This window comes from Pygocentrus nattereri, chromosome 19, assembly GCF_015220715.1.
Source record: "Pygocentrus nattereri isolate fPygNat1 chromosome 19, fPygNat1.pri, whole genome shotgun sequence".
In the NCBI taxonomy this organism is placed as follows: domain Eukaryota; kingdom Metazoa; phylum Chordata; class Actinopteri; order Characiformes; family Serrasalmidae; genus Pygocentrus; species Pygocentrus nattereri.
Window position 1 is genome coordinate 8,862,489 of NC_051229.1, and position 22,500 is coordinate 8,884,988.

At 38.3% G+C, this 22,500-nt stretch overlaps 1 protein-coding gene across 2 annotated transcripts in view; it reads right to left on the minus strand.

The window, feature by feature from the left end:
• LOC108430182 (ephrin type-B receptor 1) overlaps nucleotides 1–22,500 on the minus strand; it is a 406,692-nt gene that overhangs the window by 5,547 nt on the left and 378,645 nt on the right. For both annotated transcript variants that reach the window (XM_017702512.2, XM_017702510.2), the window contains exons 15-17: nucleotides 21,067–21,260; nucleotides 12,320–12,475; nucleotides 1–1,855 (exon numbers count right to left, since the gene is read on the minus strand). The exon at nucleotides 1–1,855 is cut by the window's left edge and continues 5,547 nt beyond it. In XM_017702512.2, the coding sequence (XP_017558001.1) occupies nucleotides 1,747–1,855; nucleotides 12,320–12,475; nucleotides 21,067–21,260 (459 nt within the window). In that variant the 3' untranslated portion in view covers nucleotides 1–1,746. The remainder of the gene's footprint in view (nucleotides 1,856–12,319; nucleotides 12,476–21,066; nucleotides 21,261–22,500) is intronic.

Genomic DNA, 22,500 nt, shown 5'->3' on the forward strand with positions numbered 1-22,500 from the left:
CTTTTGCTTTGGGAAACTGAGGGCTTTCTGAATAATGTTGTACACATTCATCTGATCACATGCCCTCTTGTTGTGTTTTGTACTACTCTTTATAGAAACATCATATGGCCACTGCAGACCTTTCAAGCCTTCTCAAAGTATGAGTAAAATTTAATATATATACACACACACACAACAACTTTAAGAAGAATAAATAAAAGGTTACAACTTCTTTTCATAAATAAAACCTGCTTAGATTATATGCATTTTTATCTAAAAGGATAAACTACCAGTACTGTTGCCATATGGCAACGGCATACAACAACGAGGCTGCAATCTGCAATGGGACCAAATAAATACACTGTCATAGGACACACTGGACACTGCTATTTACACTCTTTTACAATCTTTTGAAGTCCAATGGCAGTGTATGGTTTACTCCTATTGTATGCATTGTAAATTGCAGGTCGATGGTCACATGCTGTTGCCATATGGCAACAAAGTCCAAAAACGTTTTGTTCAGTATTTCTATTCATTATGATATTTTCAGTAAGAAAAGAACTGTACATTTCATCATTCAAACTAAAGGGATCATATATGTTATTATTGTGAAAATGATGTATACACTTGAATCAAGTTTAATGCACTACTTTTTTTCTCAACGCAACTCACCCAAACACTCCAACGACAAACTAACAAGAAGGACCCGAGGAAGAAGAGAAAGAAAGGAAGAAAGAAGAAGAAGAAGAAGAAGAAGAAAGAAGCTGTACAGATATGTGCTCATCAGCATGGAACACCTACAATAAACACCATCCAGTTCTGGCAGCCTGAATGTTTTGTTTGCTTCTTCCTACAAGTGGTCTATACACAAATCCGTTCATATTTCTACAGCGTTCGGCTCAAAGGCGGCCATAGGTTTCTGAAGATTGTCCTTGTGGGCTTTGTTCGTCTTCTCGACGTGACTGAAAGCGAGTTCCTCTCCTCATACAGAGCATAATGGGTCCAGCATGAGTCTAGTATCGTCCAGTCAATGCACGCTGTTGCCAAAAATGCAAGCAGAAGAAAAGTATATACATACGTATTCCATTAGGCGGCACCTTCAATATGAAGGTTTACTCTGGAGATAGATTTATGTTTATTTAAAGATATACACACAGAAGCTATCAGACAGACGTCTCTCGGCAAAAGCCGGCCATCTGTAGATCAACAGGTAGTGATGCTGGGAAGCGGAAGGACTAGGAGGTATAGCTGTCTTTCGTTTCAATAAAAAAAAAGGAAATAAATATACATGAAAAAATAAGGAAAAAAATTTTGTTTTTCCAAATATTACATCCTTGATAGTGATTGGTTCATCTGGCGATTCATCTTCGAAATGTGGGAATAAATGTGAAGGAAATTGGAAGAAAAAAAAATAACAGAACCTCTTCTGTCTCTGTACACATCCTTGGTATTAGAAATGGCTTGATTTATGTTTTGATTTCATGACAGATGGAAAGATGGACATCCTGTATGTGCAGTCAAATGGACAGACAGACAGGAATCCCTGTTTTGTTCTCTCTGGACAGACAGACAGATCACTACAGGCGTGTCTCTGTTTATTCCAGCGCTGATGTGAGTTGGGTCCGGTTCAGATGACCCCCCTCTTTCCGTGTTGGCCGTTCAGATCAGTATGATAGTCTCTACTCTGGCGCGCTCGGACGGGGTGGGGCTGACCCGCTTCTGGTTCCGGAGCAGGCTGCCCGGCCCATCGCTCGGCGCCCCCTGTAGTCATGCCAGGGCAGTGGGGGACTGGCACTGGTTCATCTGCATGGACTGGATGTTACTCAGAATCTTCTTCTGGTGGCCAGACAGAGTTACGCCTATCCTCAACAGATCTCTGTGTGGAGGAAAGCAAGATAAGAGTCGGTGAGAGTGAGTTTCTTCATTGAGTTTAAACAGTGACTAGGAATTCAATGCAACTTTGTCTTCATTTCATGCATGTAGAAGTATATGAAGGGATGAAATGCTGTGTTTCTGAAATACGGCTTGTATATTTGTATTAATACCATGTCTCCGAGTTCAGACTTTGCCTTCAATATATGGGGGTTGTATGAGTGGTAGGACTTACAAGCAGGACTGAGGAATAGGGAGGAGATGAGATGGTTTCAGGGGAAAACTTGGTCAAAGGAAATGAAAGGTTGAGACAGAATTTATAGGTCATTAGACTGGAGGAGGAGGGGTTTCAGGCAAGGTCCTCCCCCCAGATTTGCTATTCAATAACTCTATCACATGTATTTATACCCATCTATCACTATAATACTGAGTATGATAGATAGATATTGACATGAAATAGTAATTCTACTACTACTACTACTACTAATAATAATAATTATTACTATTTTATTATTATTATTATAATTGTTATTATTATTATTATAATGATTATTGCATTCTGTTTTTATTTACATTTTACATAGCGTCCCAACTTTTTTGGATTTGTGTAGAAAACGTTATAACTAAAGCAAATAGTGAAAGGTTTCCTACACACAGTTTATTGCTAGGACTACTTGTAATGCTACCACTACTAACAACAATAATAAAACACCACCAGCAATAATTACAAATAATACAATAATATTACAATAGTACAAATAATGTACTATTATACAGTGTCATGCATATTATAATGCAGATTTGCAAAAAGACAGAAACATTATTATCCATCCATCCATCCATCGTCTTCTGCTTCTCCGGGGTTCGGGTCGCGGGGGCAGCATCCTGAGCAATGAAGCCCAGACCTCCCTTTCCCCAGCCACTTCCACAAGCTCCCTGGGAGGGATTCCGAGGCGCTCCCAGGCCAGCTGGGCGATATAGTCACGCCAGTGTGTCCTGGGTCTTCCCCGGGGTCTCCTCCCCGGTGGACTTGCCTGTGACACCTCCCAAGGGAGGCGTCCAGGAGGCATCCTAACAAGATGCCCGAACCACCTCAACTAGCTCCTCTCGACATGAAGAAGCAGCGGCTCTACTCCGAGTCCCTCCCGGATGACCGAACTTCTCACCCTATCTCTAAGGGAGAGTCCAGACACCCTGCGGAGGAAACTCATTTCGGCCGCTTGTATTCGCGATCTCGTTCTTTCGGTCATTACCCAAAGCTCATGACCATAGGTGAGGGTGGGAACGTAGATCGACCAGTAAATCGAGAGCCTTGCCTTATGGCTCAGCTCTTTCTTTACCACAACAGACCGGTAAAGAGCCCGCATCACTGCTGACCCAGCACCAATCCGCCTGTCAATCTCCTGCTCCCTTGTACCATCACTCGTGAACAAGACCCTGAGATACTTAAACTCCTCCACTCGAGGCAAGAGCTCATCCCCAACCCAGAGAGGGCTCTCCACCCTTTCCCGCGTGAGAAACATTATTAATCCCTCAAAATATATTACAGCAGTAACAGAGCTGTACAAATAACATTTTACATTTTAGGCATTTTGGCTGACGCTTTTATCCAGAGCGACTTACACAGGTAGGCAAAGGTAGTGTTAGGAGTCTAGCCCAAGAACTCTTATTTCCACAGTGTAGGGTGATTGTCCAGGTAGGGAAGTAAACCCCAGTCTACAGCGTAGAAGGCAGAGGTGTTACGCACTACACTACTACACCAACCACGTATATTTTAGTAATATATGTCCTCATATTTTTTGTCTTACTGTCTATCAGTTTAACATTATACAAAGTATTATAATGATTAGATAGACAGATGTTATCATATATGATCTATAATATATGATATGATACACGATATATGATATTTAGGGGAAGGACCATGCCTGAAACCTCTCCTTCTTCTGTAACAGTGGTCAAAGTAGTATTTTGTTTTTTCTTGATGACATACTATTTATAATAATAATTAGAATATTTATCATTAGTATTATATGTATTGTCTATACAATAATAAGTAACAAACCTCTGTAACCTTATTGAGCGATTAATAATGTTAATACCTTGTTTGTTAATTCTCTTCCTGACTGCCTTGCTATCCCTTTGCTGCTGCAGCACAGTGAAGTTCCCCCATTGTAGGACTGATAAAGGATATTCTTATGTGTACTTTATTTCTAGCTTTTATTTATTTTTATATTTTTATCACATAAAAATATATAACACAGGACTGTCAGTGGGTGCCTGTTTACATGACATAAAAAATACATACAATTTTGAATAATGAAAACACATCAATAAACCACTAATCCACAGAGAATATACCCTGCTAATACAGACACTTGCAGCACCAAGTGCACAGAGTTATTTAAGATATGTTACCACCTCAAACAGTCATGGGCTTTACTCCCTACCTATTAACATCCTGCTGCTGCTACAATAACAGAGAATAGAAATATTGGTGGTAACAAATAATCTAAACAATACTATGTTGTTATTTATTTTATCCATTTTATTCAGTCAAAGGAAACCACTTGGATGAATTAGGGCTACTGAATTATTCTTTAAGCACTGCAACACTAATTCAAGAGGTCAGATCCATGACGTCTACTTTTTACTTTTATAGAGACTTTTAGAAGGTTGCCTCGCCGATCTGTACACTGTGACCTCATATTTAGCCTTTTAAAGCCTTATAACTAAATGGCAAAGACAGTGATTCTATATAGAACCATGAACAATCAAAGAACTATTTTCATGCCTAAATGTTTCTCTGCATGGTGCTTCAGACTGATGGAGAATGTGTTGGATATGTTTTTAAAAATTATCCTTTATACCACCAAAAAGTGATCTGATATTGTTACAAGGTCAAGCTTGTAACAACAGCAGAACCCTTTTTGGTGCTCTTTAGAATTCTTCTTTAAAAAGGTTCTACATAGAACCACATACAACATATTCTCAGTCAGTCTGAAGAATGATTTCATGATGCAAAAGACTCTTTGAGCATGCAAATGGTTCTTTGAGTATTCATGGTTCTAGAACCACTGTCTTTACTAAAGAACCTTGGAAGAACCACCTTTAAGAGTATCTCTTATTTCTAAGTCATAACAATCCTTGGTATAGCTAGCAAACCCTATATGAAGTGTGAACCGTCAATTCTAAGAGCATTCTTTGAGTTGATAGATGGTAAAGAAGAGGCAGATCCATAGAGTTAAACTGACCGTTCCAGTGTTTTGCTTAACCTTCTGCAGTGAGTTGCCTCCTTATAAGCTAAAATTGCTTAAATATTATGATGGATTTTATGCAGATATGTGCAGAAGAACACATATTTAAATGACCGTTTATCAATGGAATTCAGCAACTGCCCACTGGCTTCTGTTACAGGCATATTTCTAGGCATGATCTTTTCTGGGCACTGGCTAACAAATCGGAATAAGTCTCTGAGATAACTGACCCTACGCTGCATAAGTGGTGCAGTCCACTCGAGAAGCAGCTGCCAAGTGGGCAACATTTTAAGGCATTTTTTGAGATCCTGAGATAAAGACTATCCCATCTGGAAAGCAACATAAGTCAGCTGTCGTCTAAGGTGGCTTATTTTGACCAATTCTGTGAAAGATCCATTCACAGTTCCATCACTTCATTTTGAAAACATGGAGAAGAGCGGTCACTTCTGCTGACTGTAAGTCAAGAAATAACTTACAAATAAGTCATTTCTTGACTTCTGCCTTTACTATTCAGACTGAATATGATATCTGTGTAACATCTTTAATGACAACTATGTTAAATATCACTGTAAATCTTTCCTGTGGTTAAATTTGCTTGTCTAACCAACCTGACAGGCTGTGTTTGTAACTCAATAGGTGAAGCAATGGTAGTTGACTTATCTAGCAGACTAGGTGTGTAAACACACTAGCACTTCAGTACAAGAGAGCTCAGTGTAAAATACTCTCTATACACTGTTTAGTAGCACTTTCTGTCTGTAAACAGTTTAATAGTTTGACTGTAAACTCCTCAGGCACTAAACTTGCAGAAGCGGAGAGGCGCTGGCCTACAGGTTGAGAAAGAGAGGCTACTACAGGCAAAAACTGTGCTAACGGCTGGCGGCAGCTCATTTTTACGTCCTCTGTTTGTCTAGTATTGCTATGGTTTTCACAGTCACATCAATGTTAGAGGAATGTTGAAGGCTAAATTTCAGACTAGGATCTCAACAATTAGATGAGAATGCATGAAATAAAATGCAAATTAGCCAACTTAGCTGACTGATCCTTTCTTTCTGAGTACATATTGTATAAAATATGTAGTTTTATCCTTAAAGCAGGTTGTTTAAGGTGAATGAGGACAGTGAGTGAACTGAATGAATCACAAACTAGTAGTCAGGATTATCTGTATTTATCTGGGGCGCCAAGTTGAATACAGATTGACAGATATGACTCCTTAAAGCAGCCTGTTCTTCATACACAACAGATTCCCACAACAGCGTCAAGGCAAGGAAAACAGCTGCTGTGGATTCGGGAGTCATCCTTATTCACTGAGGTAATCCACCTCTAGAGTCAGAAGTGAGTGATGGCGAATGAACAGATAAAACGTGTACAGCGCAGTGAAACCTATGATGTATGAAGGCTCTGAAGCACTGTCCCAAATGCGGTGCTTATTAAGGTTTCTTTTCTCTAAAATGCTGCCCAAGACAGTCACCTTTAAAGGCAGTGGCTAGTTAAGCAGCTCCCTCCAGAAAGGACCGCACTAAAAAGATTAAGACTGTGTTAAGACAGGAACTGAAGTCTTCAGCAACAACAAGTTTTATTCCCTCACGGCTGATGAGTCACTGGGAGAAGGATGGGGTCACTTTTGAATCTGTGCATAACCACAACTCCCCCAGTGGTCTCTCTGCTCTGAATAGTCTTTTATTCAGCAGAATAAGCCCATAGGGTTTCTAACACATTAGCCAGATCAGACCCACTCCTGTTATCACCGAGGTACCACTCCAAAAGCCCACCTGGAGCTGATCTATTCATGTGCTAACAACTTTACATATTCAAATGGCACTGAATTAAGAGCAGAGAGAATATAACCATATCACAGCCTGGCTTTCGCTTACGAGCGCAATACTAAACAGACGATTACAGCTGAAAAGCGAGAGGGACAGGCTTTGTTCTGACTAAGTATGTGATGTTATATCACATAAGACAGAGAGAGAGAGAGAGAGAGAGAGAGAGAGAGAGAGAGAGACATGGTAACCACATTAATTTAAAGCGAGACAGAGGGACTGAGATGGATAAACAGAGAGAGACGAAGAGAGAGAGAGACTGACGAGACGGCATCAGAGGGAAGAGAAATAAGGCCACCCACTCCTGACTATGCAAGTACATGAAAGCTGTGTGTGTTTTTGCGCTGCAGTTGGCACTCCTGTAAGTAATTAAAGGGGATTTCCACCAAAATTTTCAATTTTTATATCTTATATGGCCAAAAGTTTGCAACGGAAACAAGCTGTAAAGGGTCTTAATAGGGAGTTTTTCCGTCTTTTGGGCAGTAACAGCATCCACTTTTGTTGGAAGGCTTACACTAAATGTTAGAACATTGCTGTGAGGATTTGATTGCAGAGACAAGAGCATTAGTGAGGTCAGGTAGTGATGTTGAATGATCAGTTCTGGATCACTCCAACTCATCCCAGAGGTACTGGATGGAGCTCCATCACTCCAGAGAACAAAGTTCTATTGTTCCACAGCCCAATGCTGTTACCCCTCTAGCTAACGCTCCGGGCATGGCTTTGCTTTTTCTAGAGTGTCCAATTCTGTCGGCAATGCACTTACTTTTCCATATGTTCACATCATTTCTCCATTTATAAAATCTATCTTTGGATTCACTTACTTTGGGCAGAAACTGTGCATTATGGGAAATGATGTACATATTCAAATCCAGTAAACTCAGTCGATCATGCTGGATACATAATAAAATCAACCATTGCCACTATAGTGTGGTTCTCACTCACTTCAAATGATGAGAACGTTAAGGGAATATATTTCATTGCTTTCCTGTCTGAGATATCCCCAGATGCCATCAGTGTCTCACTGCAATAAAAATGCCTCAGATGTGAACAAAACTAGTGGTTTTTCCCAGCAAGAGGATTACAGAAGACCTGAAGGCTAAAGTGCTCAGCGCTAGCAGTCGAAAGTGCTTGATAAAGAATAGTTTTTTTCCTTCACAGTAAAGTGAGTTTGATAAAACTTCTCAGCTTTGTCACCTACACTTGATTAACTAGCATGTTAACCTTTTGAACTGCAGGCTTTTTATTCAATTAATCTCAGAGCTTAGATGAGGACGTGGAGAATGTCAATTTCTTGTATTGTTTAGACAGATTCACCCCGAAGACGAAGTGCTTTGCAATTACTGTGTATAATCACAATATTATCCATATTATTTTAATCATTCTCTTGGAGCCTTGGGGTTACAACTAACTTTGTGTCCACTTGTAATTTTTCTCACTGGTCTACATCTGTCTGCTCACCGCTGGTGGACGTTTCTATGTTGCTATGGAAACCTAGGAACCGTACTGAACATATATGGGGCACTAAACAATCTGATACACTGTTTAGCCCACCAATGAGACAAAACACATACTTGTGCTTTTATCATTTTCAGATTGCATCCATCATCTGCACAAACTAGAATGCTCTCTTGCTCAATCTAGCTAGCTAGCTATCTTAGCAAGCTCTGTATGTTTTAAATTTTGCTTGTTTTAAATTATAGCTTGAACCATGTAAACCTCATCCAATCAAACATCATCTCTCCAAATTTTCACACAACTTGTCAAAAGTTCAGTATAAAATCAGATTATTTTCATTATTATGTAAAACTCTCATGGGTTGAGAGAAGAGAAAGACAGTCGTACATTCTGCTCTTTAACCTCAGAGAAAGTTATGTTTGGTGTTTGTGACGAAGACCAGTCCACCACTGCCTGACTGCTTAAATGTGGTCCAGCAGCCGAATTTATTTGCATCTGCTGAACCTTTTCGCCAGATTATGCTTCACTGTAAACCATCATGTACTGCACAATGAACTCCAGCTCTCCACTGAAATGAATAAGGTGAGGCAAGGCGACTTTGCAAGTGGACACGTACCGTAAGCCTCCCAAAACAAACAATGGAAGTTATCCATATCCCCCTCATAAGTTCACAACGGTTAATTCGTTTGAAACTTTTTGTTCACAGATTCATCATAAATATATTTAATGAACTGTAAAGTCTGACACAGCCTCTTCTCACTAATCATATGTGCTTTGATGTATGTATGGGCATGTATTAGAACTGGAAATCTAATTTGGCTCAAACGAGACAGTACTGCATTGAATTAACTAAGTCTGTGTCATTTCACCAGACTTTTTAAATGAATTACAACTAGACCTGTCTGTCACATAAACCCAATCTATGGGGCAAACATCTGCACTTGTGGCACTTACAGTTGAAATGTAATGTTTATTTGTAGCAGAGATGTGTAGGCTGATTACTTGTATTAAAATTCATATTGATCAAATAAGTGTGAAATTATTCAGCAAAAACTACAACATGTTAGTTAATTTCCCACCATCACCTATTACTCAATAACTACAATGAAACTTTCTCCTCAGTAGTTTCCAAATTTAGGCTCCCTAGAACAGACCTTTTTAGATTTTTCCAAGTTCGTCACTGTGCACAATCCCTTTTTCCCATGTTTCCGGAATCTGAGGGAAAGCTTATTTCTATTTTTTATGATAAGATTTTGTCTTTTAATAAAGCAAAGATTTCTGAGGCCAAGACTAAATGGGAAGCGGAGTTAGGTCTTGATTTGGAGGAAATATGGTGGACTGAAGCTTTGGCTAGAGTTAACTCTTCATCCTCTTGTGCAAGGCTAAACATAATGCAACTGAAAGTTATTCACAGAGCTCATCTGTGCCATCATGTTAATTAGCACAAATTTATCCTGAGGTTAAACCAACCTGTCCTCGCTGCGACGAGGACCCAGCGACGCTCTCTCATATGTTTTGGTCGCAAATTGGGGAGATTCTGGGACTTTGTATTCTCTACTCTTTCAACAATCTTTAATAAACACCTGAGTCCCTGCCCTCTACTAGCTATTTTTAGCATTTACATCAGCAGTACCCGTTTGAATTCCCGAGAATTGGAATCTATTGGAATCTAATCTATCTATCTGTTATTGGCAAGGTGGAGAATTCTTATCAGCTGGAAGTCTCGCTCCTCTCATCCCCTCTGGCATCAAAAGAGATGTTGTTTTCTTTTTGCGCCTCGAGAAGATCAAGTTTAGTTTGAGGGGTTCAGTGGACAACTTTTATAAGTGCTGGTCACCTTTCATCACCTTTTTCAGGTCCCTCCCGCAGCTTCCTGCGGAGGACTTTGGTACTCCCCCCTCTTGAACACACAATAACCCCCCCCCCTTTATTTATTTCTTCATTTATTTATTTTTGCATTTTTTAAATTTATTTTACTTTTATTACAATGTTTTAATTTATTTCTTTATTTTTTCATTTCATGTTATTGTACTTTTGTCTTTAAATGTTTTATTTTGTATCTGCGTTGTAAGACCTTTAAAAAGCAATAATAAATAAATAAATAAATAACTACAATGAAACTAGTAAGTTAACACAGTGTGGGCACACATGTGATGCATGTTCAAGTGGTCAAGAGGGTAGCCCAGTACAAACTAGCTACTTGTTACAGTAAATCTCCTTCGGTTGACGCTGATGGCCGATGGCCGCTCTAGCACCACCAACCTGTTATCTGGATTCTCCAGGATTCAGTAGCAGCTTCAGCAATGGCTACTGTAGCTTTTACACTTGTAAAGCTTCTTTATCTCAGTTTCTCCTCAATATATTCAAGCCAAAACTTATACATCTCAATGTTCAACAAGCACAAATGCTTTTACTGTTTTTTTTTTTTTTTTTGGTGGAATTCCACTTTAGGCCCTGGCCTACATCAGCAAACACAGGTGTTACATATTTTAACATCTATTGTGTTAAATGTAGCACAAATTGTGTTGTATTATATCTGTATAGAGTGCAGGCAGGAATGTTCACAGGGAATTCCATCCATTTTCCAAAATTTCTAAATAATTAAATTGTTCAGTACTTTTTTTAAAATGCATTGTTCTAGATAAACTCAGCAAGCCAAATTGTTCTCAGGGTTGGTGAAAGGAACCTGACATCTGAAGAGCCTTATGCCTCTAAAAGTCCCCTCACAGAGAGTTATTATATGAAAGGATTATGAATACACTGCCTGATACGGAAGTCCAGAGAGGCTTGCTATAATTTTCTTGTTATCTTTAGTTAACAAGTTAATTATTGTGTGATCTTAGGATACAACTTTGATATCCTGATATCACAAAGATAATTAACTCGCAATCTCAAGAAAACAACTCCTGTAATCTTGAGACGACAAGATAATTAACTTGTGATCTCAGAATAACAACTCTTGCTATTTTGAGATCACAAGATAATTGTCATGATCCCAATATAAGAACTCCTGTTATCTTGAAATAGCAAGATAATTAACTTCTGATCTCAAGATAACTTTTTTGGTCTTAAGATCACAAGACAGTTAAGTCATGATCTCAAGCTAACAATCCAGAAACGTATATCTACCTCATGGTATTGTTTTATGACAGTTTTTAGACAAACTTTTAGCCTAAATCATATCTTTAAAAATATATTCACAGCGGACGCGTATATGTAGGACAAGGCAAAACACATTATTCTGAATGTACTACTATTTTATCATTCGTAACATTGTTTATCAAACTTGTAAAACATAGTTGTTCTGTATAATAAATCAAATGGCTATTTTGCACTGCAGACATAGCAACACAGTGTTCCTATCTCCACCATTAAAAAGAAATCAGTTTTCTACAGTGTACCATTTCACGTCAAACCACTCTGAATGACTGTTCACCTCTCCATGACTGATTTATGCAGGAATTTTGAAAAATCTGAGGAATTCATGTTTTTCAATTTACTTCATTTACTGGGGATTCTTTGCTCTCCTTGGCCTCTCCAAGGTTGCATCTTCAAATAGCTAAGCTTGCCTCATGTTTTTTTTTTAATCAATTAATCTGCTCAAATCCTTTCTCAGTAAGTCACATGGTGCTCTTCTCAAATGCATGGGTAATCCCTACACCTCCCCACAGCCACAGTCATTTTCTATCTATTAATAATTACCAACTGTCTCATGTTTTCTGATCAATATGATTCAGCCAGTGGAACATGAGAACTTGCAGAACAGGAGAAAGCCAGCTTTTGACCTGAAAACCAGAGGAGAACAAATTTCTCCACCACCCTTTCCATTAAATGATAACACTAAAACCTGCACTTCAGAACATTTTCTGGTCTGATATGGTGGGTAATATGCTTATATCAGTATTATGTCATGCTGACGAAAGGTGACAGACTCACTCAGAGGTCATTTGAGCGACCAGCTGGAGCGAAGTGAAGCCAGAGTTGAGGAAATTGTCTCTGTACTGTGACATTTTAATGGCCGACAGCCAGTCCTCCACTGAGCTGAAGGTGTTGAAGTCAGGGATGGACCTGTCCAGCAGCGGCTGAGACGGACTGCAGAGGAAAGAGAGAGAGAGAGACATATGACATTCCCAGTATTTTAAAGGTTCTCTGAGTTGAGTGTTTTCTCAACACTCAACTCAGAGAGTTTGGGGGTGGGGGTACGGGGAGCAGGCATGCTGTCTGGCTATAAATCTCAGGCTAGTGTTTGCGTAATAATATTTGGTTTTTATGTCTTTAAAATAATGTCGGACTCAGGAAAACATTCGTCACATGTACTTATTAAAGAAGGATGAGAGGAATGTTTGTGTTCTGAGACACATAAGCTGGACACCAGCTTCTTTTATTTCATACCCAACGTTCAATCGGATAGAAATTGTGTTTTGAATGGCCTCAATCAGACTAGTCTATTCTGATTGAGGTGTATACATGGAAATATTCTCTACGAATTGAGCTATTAGTTGGATAATTTACAGATTATCAGGCTGCATGTAAATATGGCTATTGTGTGGCAGAGGTGAGCTGGTTTGTGCCGAAGGAGCAGCATAGTCTTCTAGGGTCTTGTCACATTAAGCTTTATTTACAGAATTTTATTAAGACTGTTATTTTCCTCCAATTCAAGGTATGAGTTTGGGGAGGTTTTAACTCTAAATCTATATTGTACTCTTTGAAAAAAAGAGAATAATAAAATAAGAAAACCTAAAGCATTCATCTTTGCCATGTTATCAATGAGTGAAGCAATTTTTTTTTCCTTTTAAATTATAAGATAAATCATGCTAAACACGAAAATGGACATGAATTAATATGATAAAAAGGCCAATTTTGATCTCAGGATGCCTTGAAGGAAAAAAATGTTTAAACATTCAATTGTCTGGTCATTTTTCTAGTCTTTTTCTACAGACTGCCTATTCCTACCAGTACATTTTAAATTTCAGCCACTCTTTTTACTTTGATACTGCTAGAGTTGAAAGATGCTGACATAATTGCTAGACCCTGTTTCTCTTGACACTGTTTTCTATTTCTGTGACCGACAAACCTGCAATCCAAGCGTCTAACTACGTATAATCTTTACAATTTATGAGATTTCTCATATTGCTTCAGTGAATGCAAAATTTGTGTGGTTTTGCAATAGCATCACGTGATATTAGCACCACAATGAAAAAACAGGGAAGTATATTGCTTTTTAAAATAGTCTTTTTTATTAAGTTTAAGTTGTTGTTTTTTGTTTCTCTACCACAGATGTAAACCTGAACTTTAGGTAAAATGTGATGTTTTAATGGTCAAATCCTTCATTTATAAGAATCATGTACTTATTTAAGACTGCAGGAGACTTACAATAACACAAGATATTTGAAGTTATCCAGTTATCAGTCTCTAATCTAAGTGCCATGCCATTGACTTAATATATTCACCTTACATTGGTAATGTACAGATTACTGTCTTTTAGGAAAAATCATTTTCTGATGACCTTCCATACAGTATGAGAGACATCTGTATTCTGTAAACATGATTTTATGTTGGTGGTCTCAGTACAGATTCGTCTGACCACTGCAATGACATAACAAGCCTCTTTTATGAAATACAACAACTACAGTGGACTCTGCAAACCTTATACCAACTGAAAGTGTCCTCAACATTGGCAGCATCATTTAGGGATGCCTGGCAACACTATACCTGTCAGGTGTGTATATGGTGGAAGGTGGTCATCTTTTACCCCTCAGCACTTCATACCCTTCATGATTCACTCTCTGAATTTGCATCTGTGCTGAACTTTGCTGGTCTTGGAATGATTCAGTTTTCCGGGCAAAATAGTAAAATTCCAGTGATATGTTTTTCATGCTAACGTTGTGCAGAACATACGTTGTGTTACATTGTGTACAGCGTAATAACCTAATCTAAACACTGCCTACTTCATATTCTCCAATGAAGAATAAAGCTCTAAACAAAAAAGATCTGTCGGCATGGCTGCTAACATTTATTTTCTTTTCATGGGGGCCACTAACGTAACGTAAAGGGGATAATCCACAGATTAAAAAAAAAAAATTGCATAATTAAATGGTTACTTAGTAAACAGAGACATTTAGAAAGACACTTCATTTGGTGTAAAAAATTAGTGTCAGAATTGTTCACAATGGTGGTGATAGGAACCAGATGTCCACCTCTAAAAGCTCCCTCAATGAAAGTTACATAAATAGTTATGAATATATTGCTTGTTGTCTGAGACATTGTGTGTTATGATAGTTTGGTGATAAAGTCTTGATCTAAAGCATATTTTAATCAGTGTACTACAGCCTCTTGAATATCAAACAGTTGGACTTTCATGATGTGACTACTTTTGAATATTTGGCTATGAAGGTTCTTTCATCTGTGCCACTGCTGTTGTTGTTAATATGCTGCCCTCCTAAATCTCCTGCTAATATCTTTCTATATGAGCTGAATGAATTACTTATTTTAGCCTCATCTATGTCACCTGCTATTATGTTGCAGGGCGACTTTAATATTCATGTCGACGCTAGTTGTACACTCTCGACTGAACTCTGCAGTATTTTTGAATGTTTTGGATTGATTCAGATTCAGATTCATGGTCACAAACTTGACTTGCTCTGTACCCATGGTTTAAATGATGTTTCAGTTTCTGATGTTGGTTTCTCTGACCACAAGCTCATTGAGTGTGGTCTTGGTTTAGCCCCCCCTAAATCCTACAAGAAATCTACTATTTCTTTTCGTAATCCTACCTCTATTCCCACTAACACCTTCTCCAAACTTCTCAAGACCTCTACTCTTTCTGATCTTACTAAGCTGTCCTTTCCTGAAGAATTTGTCACATGCTACAATAGCACTATCTCTGAAATACTCAATACTCTTCCTCCTCTCAAGACTAGATGTGTTCCTGCTATTCGTACTTCACCATGGTTCACTCCAGAAGTTAGAATCATGAAAGTTAAAGTTAGGTGTTTAGAGCACCGGTATAAGAAAACTGGTCTTTCAGTTCATTTCTCACTTTTTACTGAGCAGGTTTCCATTTATAAAGCTGCATTAAACACAGCCCGCTCCTCTTTATATTCTGAACTTATAAACTCTGGCAGTCACAGGCCTAAAACTCTCTTTCACACTATAAACAAACTTCTTCAACCTCCTTAACCACCCACCATGAACTCCTCTGTCCAATGTCAAGCATTTTGGGATTTTTTTCTGGATAAAATGAATAAGATTTATCTGCATTTCCCTGTAGCTACCGGCATTTCTTTCTCTCAAGCCTCTGTTTCACTCTCATTGGTCTCTCTGTTTTCTCCCCTGTGAACTTCCACCGTGTCTGAGATTATTTCCAAATCCTCTACTTGTACATCTCAACTAGATCCTGCTCCTACAGCTACTCTTAAGGCACTGTTCCTCCATCTCTCAATATAGCTGCTGTCACTCCTATCATAAAGAAACCTGGGTTGGACCCATCCTCACTGGCCAACTACAGACCTATCTCCAATCTCCCTTTCTTAGCTAAAGTTATGTAAAGAGGTGCCGCCTCTCAGCTGCATGACTTTCTATCCTCCAATAACCTCTATGAGCCTTTTCAGTCTGGTTTCCGCACCCTACACAGTACTGAGTCTGCCTTTGTAAAAGCTGTAAATTACTTGCTGCTGCCTACAGATGCTGGATTTCTTAACATCCTGATTCTTTAAAATTTAACAGCAGCTTTCACGACTGTTAACTATAATCTTCTTATATCAAGACTGTCATCTGTTGGCATTACTGGCCTTGCCAGTGGTTACAGTCATATCTTGCTGATAGGCATCAATACATTTCTATGGGCTCCCACAAATCTGGTATTACTCCTGTAGATCGTGGTGTACCCCAAGGATCTGTCCCTCGGCCTCTCTTCTTTATCATTTACATCTCCCCACTCGGTCAGATCATCCGCAACCATGGTTTTAACTTTCAGTGCTATGCTGATGACATTCAAATTTATGTCAGCACTACTTCCCTCTCTGCCTCTGCCCAGGCTATCAGTTCTTGTGTCAAAGAATTGAACATTTGGTTGCAAACTAATTATCTGAAACTAAATGCTGATAAAACTGAGGTTGTATTAGTTGGATCTAAAATCTCACTTTCCCAGGTTTTGAGTTTTTCAGTCAACATTGATGGTGTCAATATTAAGCCAGCCCAATTTGTTAAGAACCTTGGCTGTCTTCTTGACTCATCTCTTACTTTTGAGTCTCACATTAAGCTCGTCACTAAAACTGCATTTTATCATCTGCATAGCATTGTAAGCTTACACCCTATGCTGAGTGACACTGATGCTAAATGTTGATCAATGCCTTCATCTTCTCTCGCATCGATTACTGTAACTCACTTTTCTATGGCCTTCCAGTTAAACTAATCAATCGTCTTCGGTACGTCCACAATTCAGCAGTCAGGGTTCTTACCTCCACCAAGCACACAGCTCATATCACTCCTGTTTTCCGACAGTTGCATTGGCTTCCTATTAGTTCTAGGATTAAGTACAAAATCCTTCTTCTTACCTTCAAGGCTTTACATGGTATGGTTCCGACATTCCTTTCTGATCTCATTTCTTTATATTGTCCCTCTCGTGCTCTCCGATCTTCTAATGCTGGACTCCTCACAGTTCCTTCAACTAGACTTTCTACTAAGGGTGGCAGTTCTTTCAGTGCTGCTGCCCCCAAACTCTACCTTCCACTCTTCATAATTGCTCTTCTCTGTCTTCCTTCAAATCCCTGCTAAAAACCTTCCTTTTTTTCTCTCTGTAGTCTTAATGCATATATATATATGTGTGTATATATATATATATATATATATATATATATATAATATTATTATTATTATTAGTAGTAGTAGTAGTAAAAGTTCCTCCCTTTAGACCTCCACTTGAGTAAAAGTACAAAAGTATTTGCATTCAAGTGTACTTAAAGTATACTTCAAGTATCAAAAGTAAAAGTAGTAAAAGATCAATTATGACTGTCTTATTACCATTTTTGTAACAAGAGCCTTGCTTAATTAACTCATTTTAGGTGAAAGTCCTCCAGCATCTCTCTTTGTAAACCAGTCTTTTAATAGAACGTCATTAATTAGTGACGCTGACATCTATTAAAATGATCATAAGCACAAAAGGTAAACAGTTTCCATCAGGGAGAACCGAGTGGCTCTGAAATCACTTTTTACACACAAGCAAAATTTCAGTTTAAGATTTATTTACAACTTAGTTCCAAGTTTAAGTTTAATAAAAACTTGCTTTAAATTCAGGACCACAAATGAGTTTCCTTTACTATATTGCATCTGTAGGTTCATAAACATAAACTAGCCAAAACTAACATGAGGAATATTTATTTATTATTTATTTATAATACTATAAAATGAAAGTGTCTGTATAAATTCAGAAAAAGCCACATCAGTCACGACTGCATATATGTACATATTTCTATATTGTGCTCTATTTACACAAAGTTAGGTTTGATGTTAGGTAACATCATTTAAGTTGAATAGACACTCCCAAAATTTGATGCTGCTGCACGTTGAACTGTGTGCTTACACTGGGTTGGTATGACTAACAGGTCAAAACAAGCTCAAAACTAAGTGCACACTGTGCCCTGATTGGTGATCTTGCTTTGTGCTTCTTTCATTTTGACATGTTACGTTTTATGAACACATAAACCAAAAGGAACAAGAGATTTCGCAAAATGTAGTGGAGTAAAAAGTCAGATATTTAACTTTGAAATGTGGTGGAATGAAAGTAAAAAGTTGCCCAAAATGGAAAAACTTCAGTAAAGTACAGATACACAAAAAACTACTTAAGTACAGTAACAAATTACATTTGCTTAGCTACTGTCCACCACTGTAGATAACAAATACAGAAGAAAGTAGAGATACAGAAGAGTACTGGTGCATAGACAGCGATTACAGCGAGCGTTCAGTAAACAATGTTATGAATGTTCTGACATTCATTAAAGGTACATAGAAAGTCAGTCAGCAGTAACATGGAGAGGGTTCAGACTTCAGATTATAGTGCAATGTGTGTATCGCTGTTGTCGGGAAAAAAAACTTGTATTTCCATTTATGATGTTTTTCAGTTTTTGATATATTTGAAAATACGTGTTACAGTTTATATTATATATAAAGTTTATAATGAATGGACTAAATAAAATTTGCCAAAATGACTTGGAAAAATGTCTGGTTCCATTGACTTATATTAAAAGTAAAGTATGTTTTTGCATCTCCTGTAAAGTTACCATTTTGGGTTTTCTTCCGACAACAGCAATATAGTTTGAGTAGTGCTTGTACTCATGATCTAGTGGGTGAGACCAGTTTAAAGTTCTCTTTCTTCTAAAGCTCTCCTGAAGGTAGGTTTAAACCAGAGCTCCACAGCTCCAACAGCAAACTGACTTATCAGTGATTTAACATGATGAGCAAGTTTCTTTATGGACTATCAGATCTGTATAAACATTCAGTGCTGCTTGTAAATGATCCAATAAAGTTTATGCAGACAGCATGTGAGCATAGCTATTAATAACTGTTTGGCAGATGGTATACAAGTTAACTCAATGTGATTTTTTATAGCCTAGCTTAGCTAGTGGCTACATGTAAACACTTCATTTCCACATTACTTCCTTTAGCATATTTCTACATTACTGACAAAACACATGGGAAACACTTTATTTTGATGCTTCAGCATGGATGCTATTTAGATGCTCGGCCTGTCTGTAGGTAATACTCAACTAAATATCTATTCAACGCAAATTAATTTGACGTTTAACCTCAACTTCAACACAAAACCTAGACCAGCTCCTAAACCTAACCCTTACCCTAATGGTGTCAGTAATAAACTGCGTATCACCAGAAAGATGATTAATAATGTAAGTGTTTATAGATCATCTATAGGGGACCATCAAAATAAAGTGTGACCAATACATGCAATTTTGATAGAAATACAATTTTTTGAAGCTTTGGTGGTAAATAATGAGGAATGAAGCAAACAGCTTAAATAAAGCTAAAGTTACCAGTGCGCAAGTCAGTGTTGTGTTGAATTCATCCTTGAAGCAGGCTATGGGATTCTACATGATCCAAAGCTGAGGTTTAGATAAGTATTATTGCTCAAAAGAACGCAAAAATGATGATTCATTTAACTCAGTAAAGGGTTCTTTTACCAAGTTGAATAACCTTGACGTTCTTGTAAACTGACTTGTAAATAACAAATGTATATCATACAAACACAAGTTCTTTCCCTGTTTTCTAGACTGTATTCACCTCTTACAGTCTGCCTTTGCAACAAAAGCTGTGTGTCACTGTCACTATGAATGACTAAAAATGTGCCAGTGACTGAACTGTGGAGCTGGTCAATGGTGGCAGTCTGTGGGTGCTTCCTTATCCATATGTGGAACATAAGATGGATGCACCACTTAAAATTTGACATGGACTTCGGCTAAATTTTGGATGTAAAATCTTCCTGGAGTGACTTTACTTTACTGGTCTCAGAGTTTTTACCCATCAAACACCAGTATATACCCCATAATAGAACCCTGGTTCACATATGTAGCTACTAACAATCGCTGACTAAACAATTGTTCAGTTTCTCATAGTGCCACAGCATACCACTCAGAATTTTGTTCTTAGTGCAATACACAAAACCCACAATGTAAAAAACACAGATTCTTGTTTGTTTAATTTAATATTCCTCAAGTTAATTTAACTCACAATTTTAAAGCAGCCTGAATGATAACTTTTTTTTTTGGAGACCAATTTACAGTGCAACTTCACCAGGAATGGCTTTTTATGATAAGACATGTTTTAGGCCAACATTTTTACAAAACTATTACATGCAATGCCTCTGACATACATTTTCAAAACTTTTTGTAACAGAGCTTTGAGGCATTAAATACATGCCTAATGGTTTCTATCACCATCACTGTGAACAATTCTGACTTGGTAAGCTTCTCTTGAACGGTGCATTTCATATTAAAACACTCTGAATGACTACAACTTTCTGAGTTAATTGGGTCGAAATTTTGAAAAATAAGTGGAATTTCCATTTAATATTCTATACAGCTGCTGCCAAAAACCCCGTAATTCATATTCATTTTAACATAGAAAACAGATAACATGAAAAATGTGATGAAACAGTGTGATGACACATGAAGGTCAGAGGTTGAATGCATTAACTCAGAGCATTTGGATTAAAGGGGAATTCCACCAAAATAACAGTAAAAGTGTTTGTACTTATTCTAATACACTACTGAATCATACAGCCTGCTTTTGGCTTACTTACTGCTATCAATGCTTTTACTATGTTTCAAGCCAAACCCAAACCCCAATTACTGCATGCCAACACATTTCTTGGTTGTCGTCTATAGAAAATGAACAGGGAAATGCTTTTACACCTTGTGCTGAAGTAATTTTGCTTCATCAGTTGCATGTACATCCTAATATACTATATGTGGTGTCCCTGGTCTATTCAGTCACACTCTTGATGCGCTACTGTAATAAGGTTTATTAGTCAGTAAACTCCATGGACCACAAACTGTTCTTAAGTACAGAAGCTTACTCTCATTGGCAGGTTCTGGTTATTTCAGTGGTTAAGAGAGAGAGAGTGTGTGTGTGTGTGTGTGTGTGTGTGTGTGTGCGTGTGTGTGTGTACTCACATGGACGGGATGCTAGCAATGGCCTTCAAGCTGGTTGGATTGCGGATGAGTTTGTCGAGCGTGTTGACGATGTCGGTGAAACGTGGCCGGGCATTGCGGTCTTTCTGCCAGCAGTCCAGCATCAGTTGGTGCAGAGCGGTGGGGCAGTCCATGGGGGCAGGAAGCCTATAGTCCTGCTCTATAGCATTAATCACCTGCAGAGAAACACACATACACACTGAATACACATGACAGGAGGCAGAACATCGCTTAATCAGCAGTTCTTAGCAACACTACACTGTTTATTTCAGTAAGTAGAGCAGTTTCTTGTAAAATGTTTCTCAGCATTTGACTTTTTATGAGTCTGAAGTCGCTTCTCATTCGCCGGCTTCTTGTTAGAATTCCACCTTAAATGTGTCAGAGGTGCCAGAACTGCTTCACTATTTAAGGTGGAAGGGGAAAATTCGAACAAGAAGCCAGCGAATTAGAAGCTGACTTCAGCTTTGAGACTTTTTAGTGATTGACCTTTCTTAGTGTTTCTCATTGCAGATTAAACGCATCAGGAAACCAGCTGGAGTGATTATAAACGCAAATAAGTCTATTTGTCTCCAAATTATCGATGTTTGTCTTAAATATTTCTCTTTGTCTTTTCATTAGCTAATAGCCAGGCCAGACTGTTTTCTGTGTTGCTATGGTGACCAGCAGTTTGCGCACCAACCTTCAGGGTGAAAGGGTGAATTAGCAGTTATATACTAACTCCAGCGTTTCAGACCAGTTATTGTTAAACTGTGTTGAATGATCAGCTGAGCTTTATTTTCTTGCGAAGGAGGATTATTTTATTTTATCTATGAATCTATTTCTACTGTCGAGCCGCAACAGGACAATAAAAGAGTCGCACTTGGCTCTGGAGATGCATGTTGCCGACCCCTGCCTTAGGCCCATGTGCAGCTGCTCCAGATCATCTCATTCTATTGACAGTGCTTTTTTCGCACAGTTGAACACCTGTGTCAGCAACTTAAAGCAGCTAAATTCACTAATTAGAAGGGTTTCTGGATACTTCTGTACATATTACATATTCTTTCATTACTTCCCACTGACGGACTGCTCACTTCCTTTCTCGGTTATGGTGAACGGGATGAAAGCTCAGGTAATTGCGCTGAAAAATGTACCTGACTTCTTCATCTGCCTTTGAAGAGTTTCATGTGGTGCCTCCTGGTGGGAAACCCAATTTTCCAATAAAACTGAGACCACTTGAAAGCAGCATGAATCTCTTTCTTATTTATGTGCACATTCAGGGCTATATTATCAGTGTGAATAATTCTCGGATCTAGTTGTGTTGGTGTTCATGCTGAAAGTGATGAGCAAGAAGTCAGCTGTCAACAGAAATGCCTCAAAGGCACAACGAGACAGCATCTCAGTGCAACAGTGTGTGTAAAGCCCTTACACTGGAAAAGA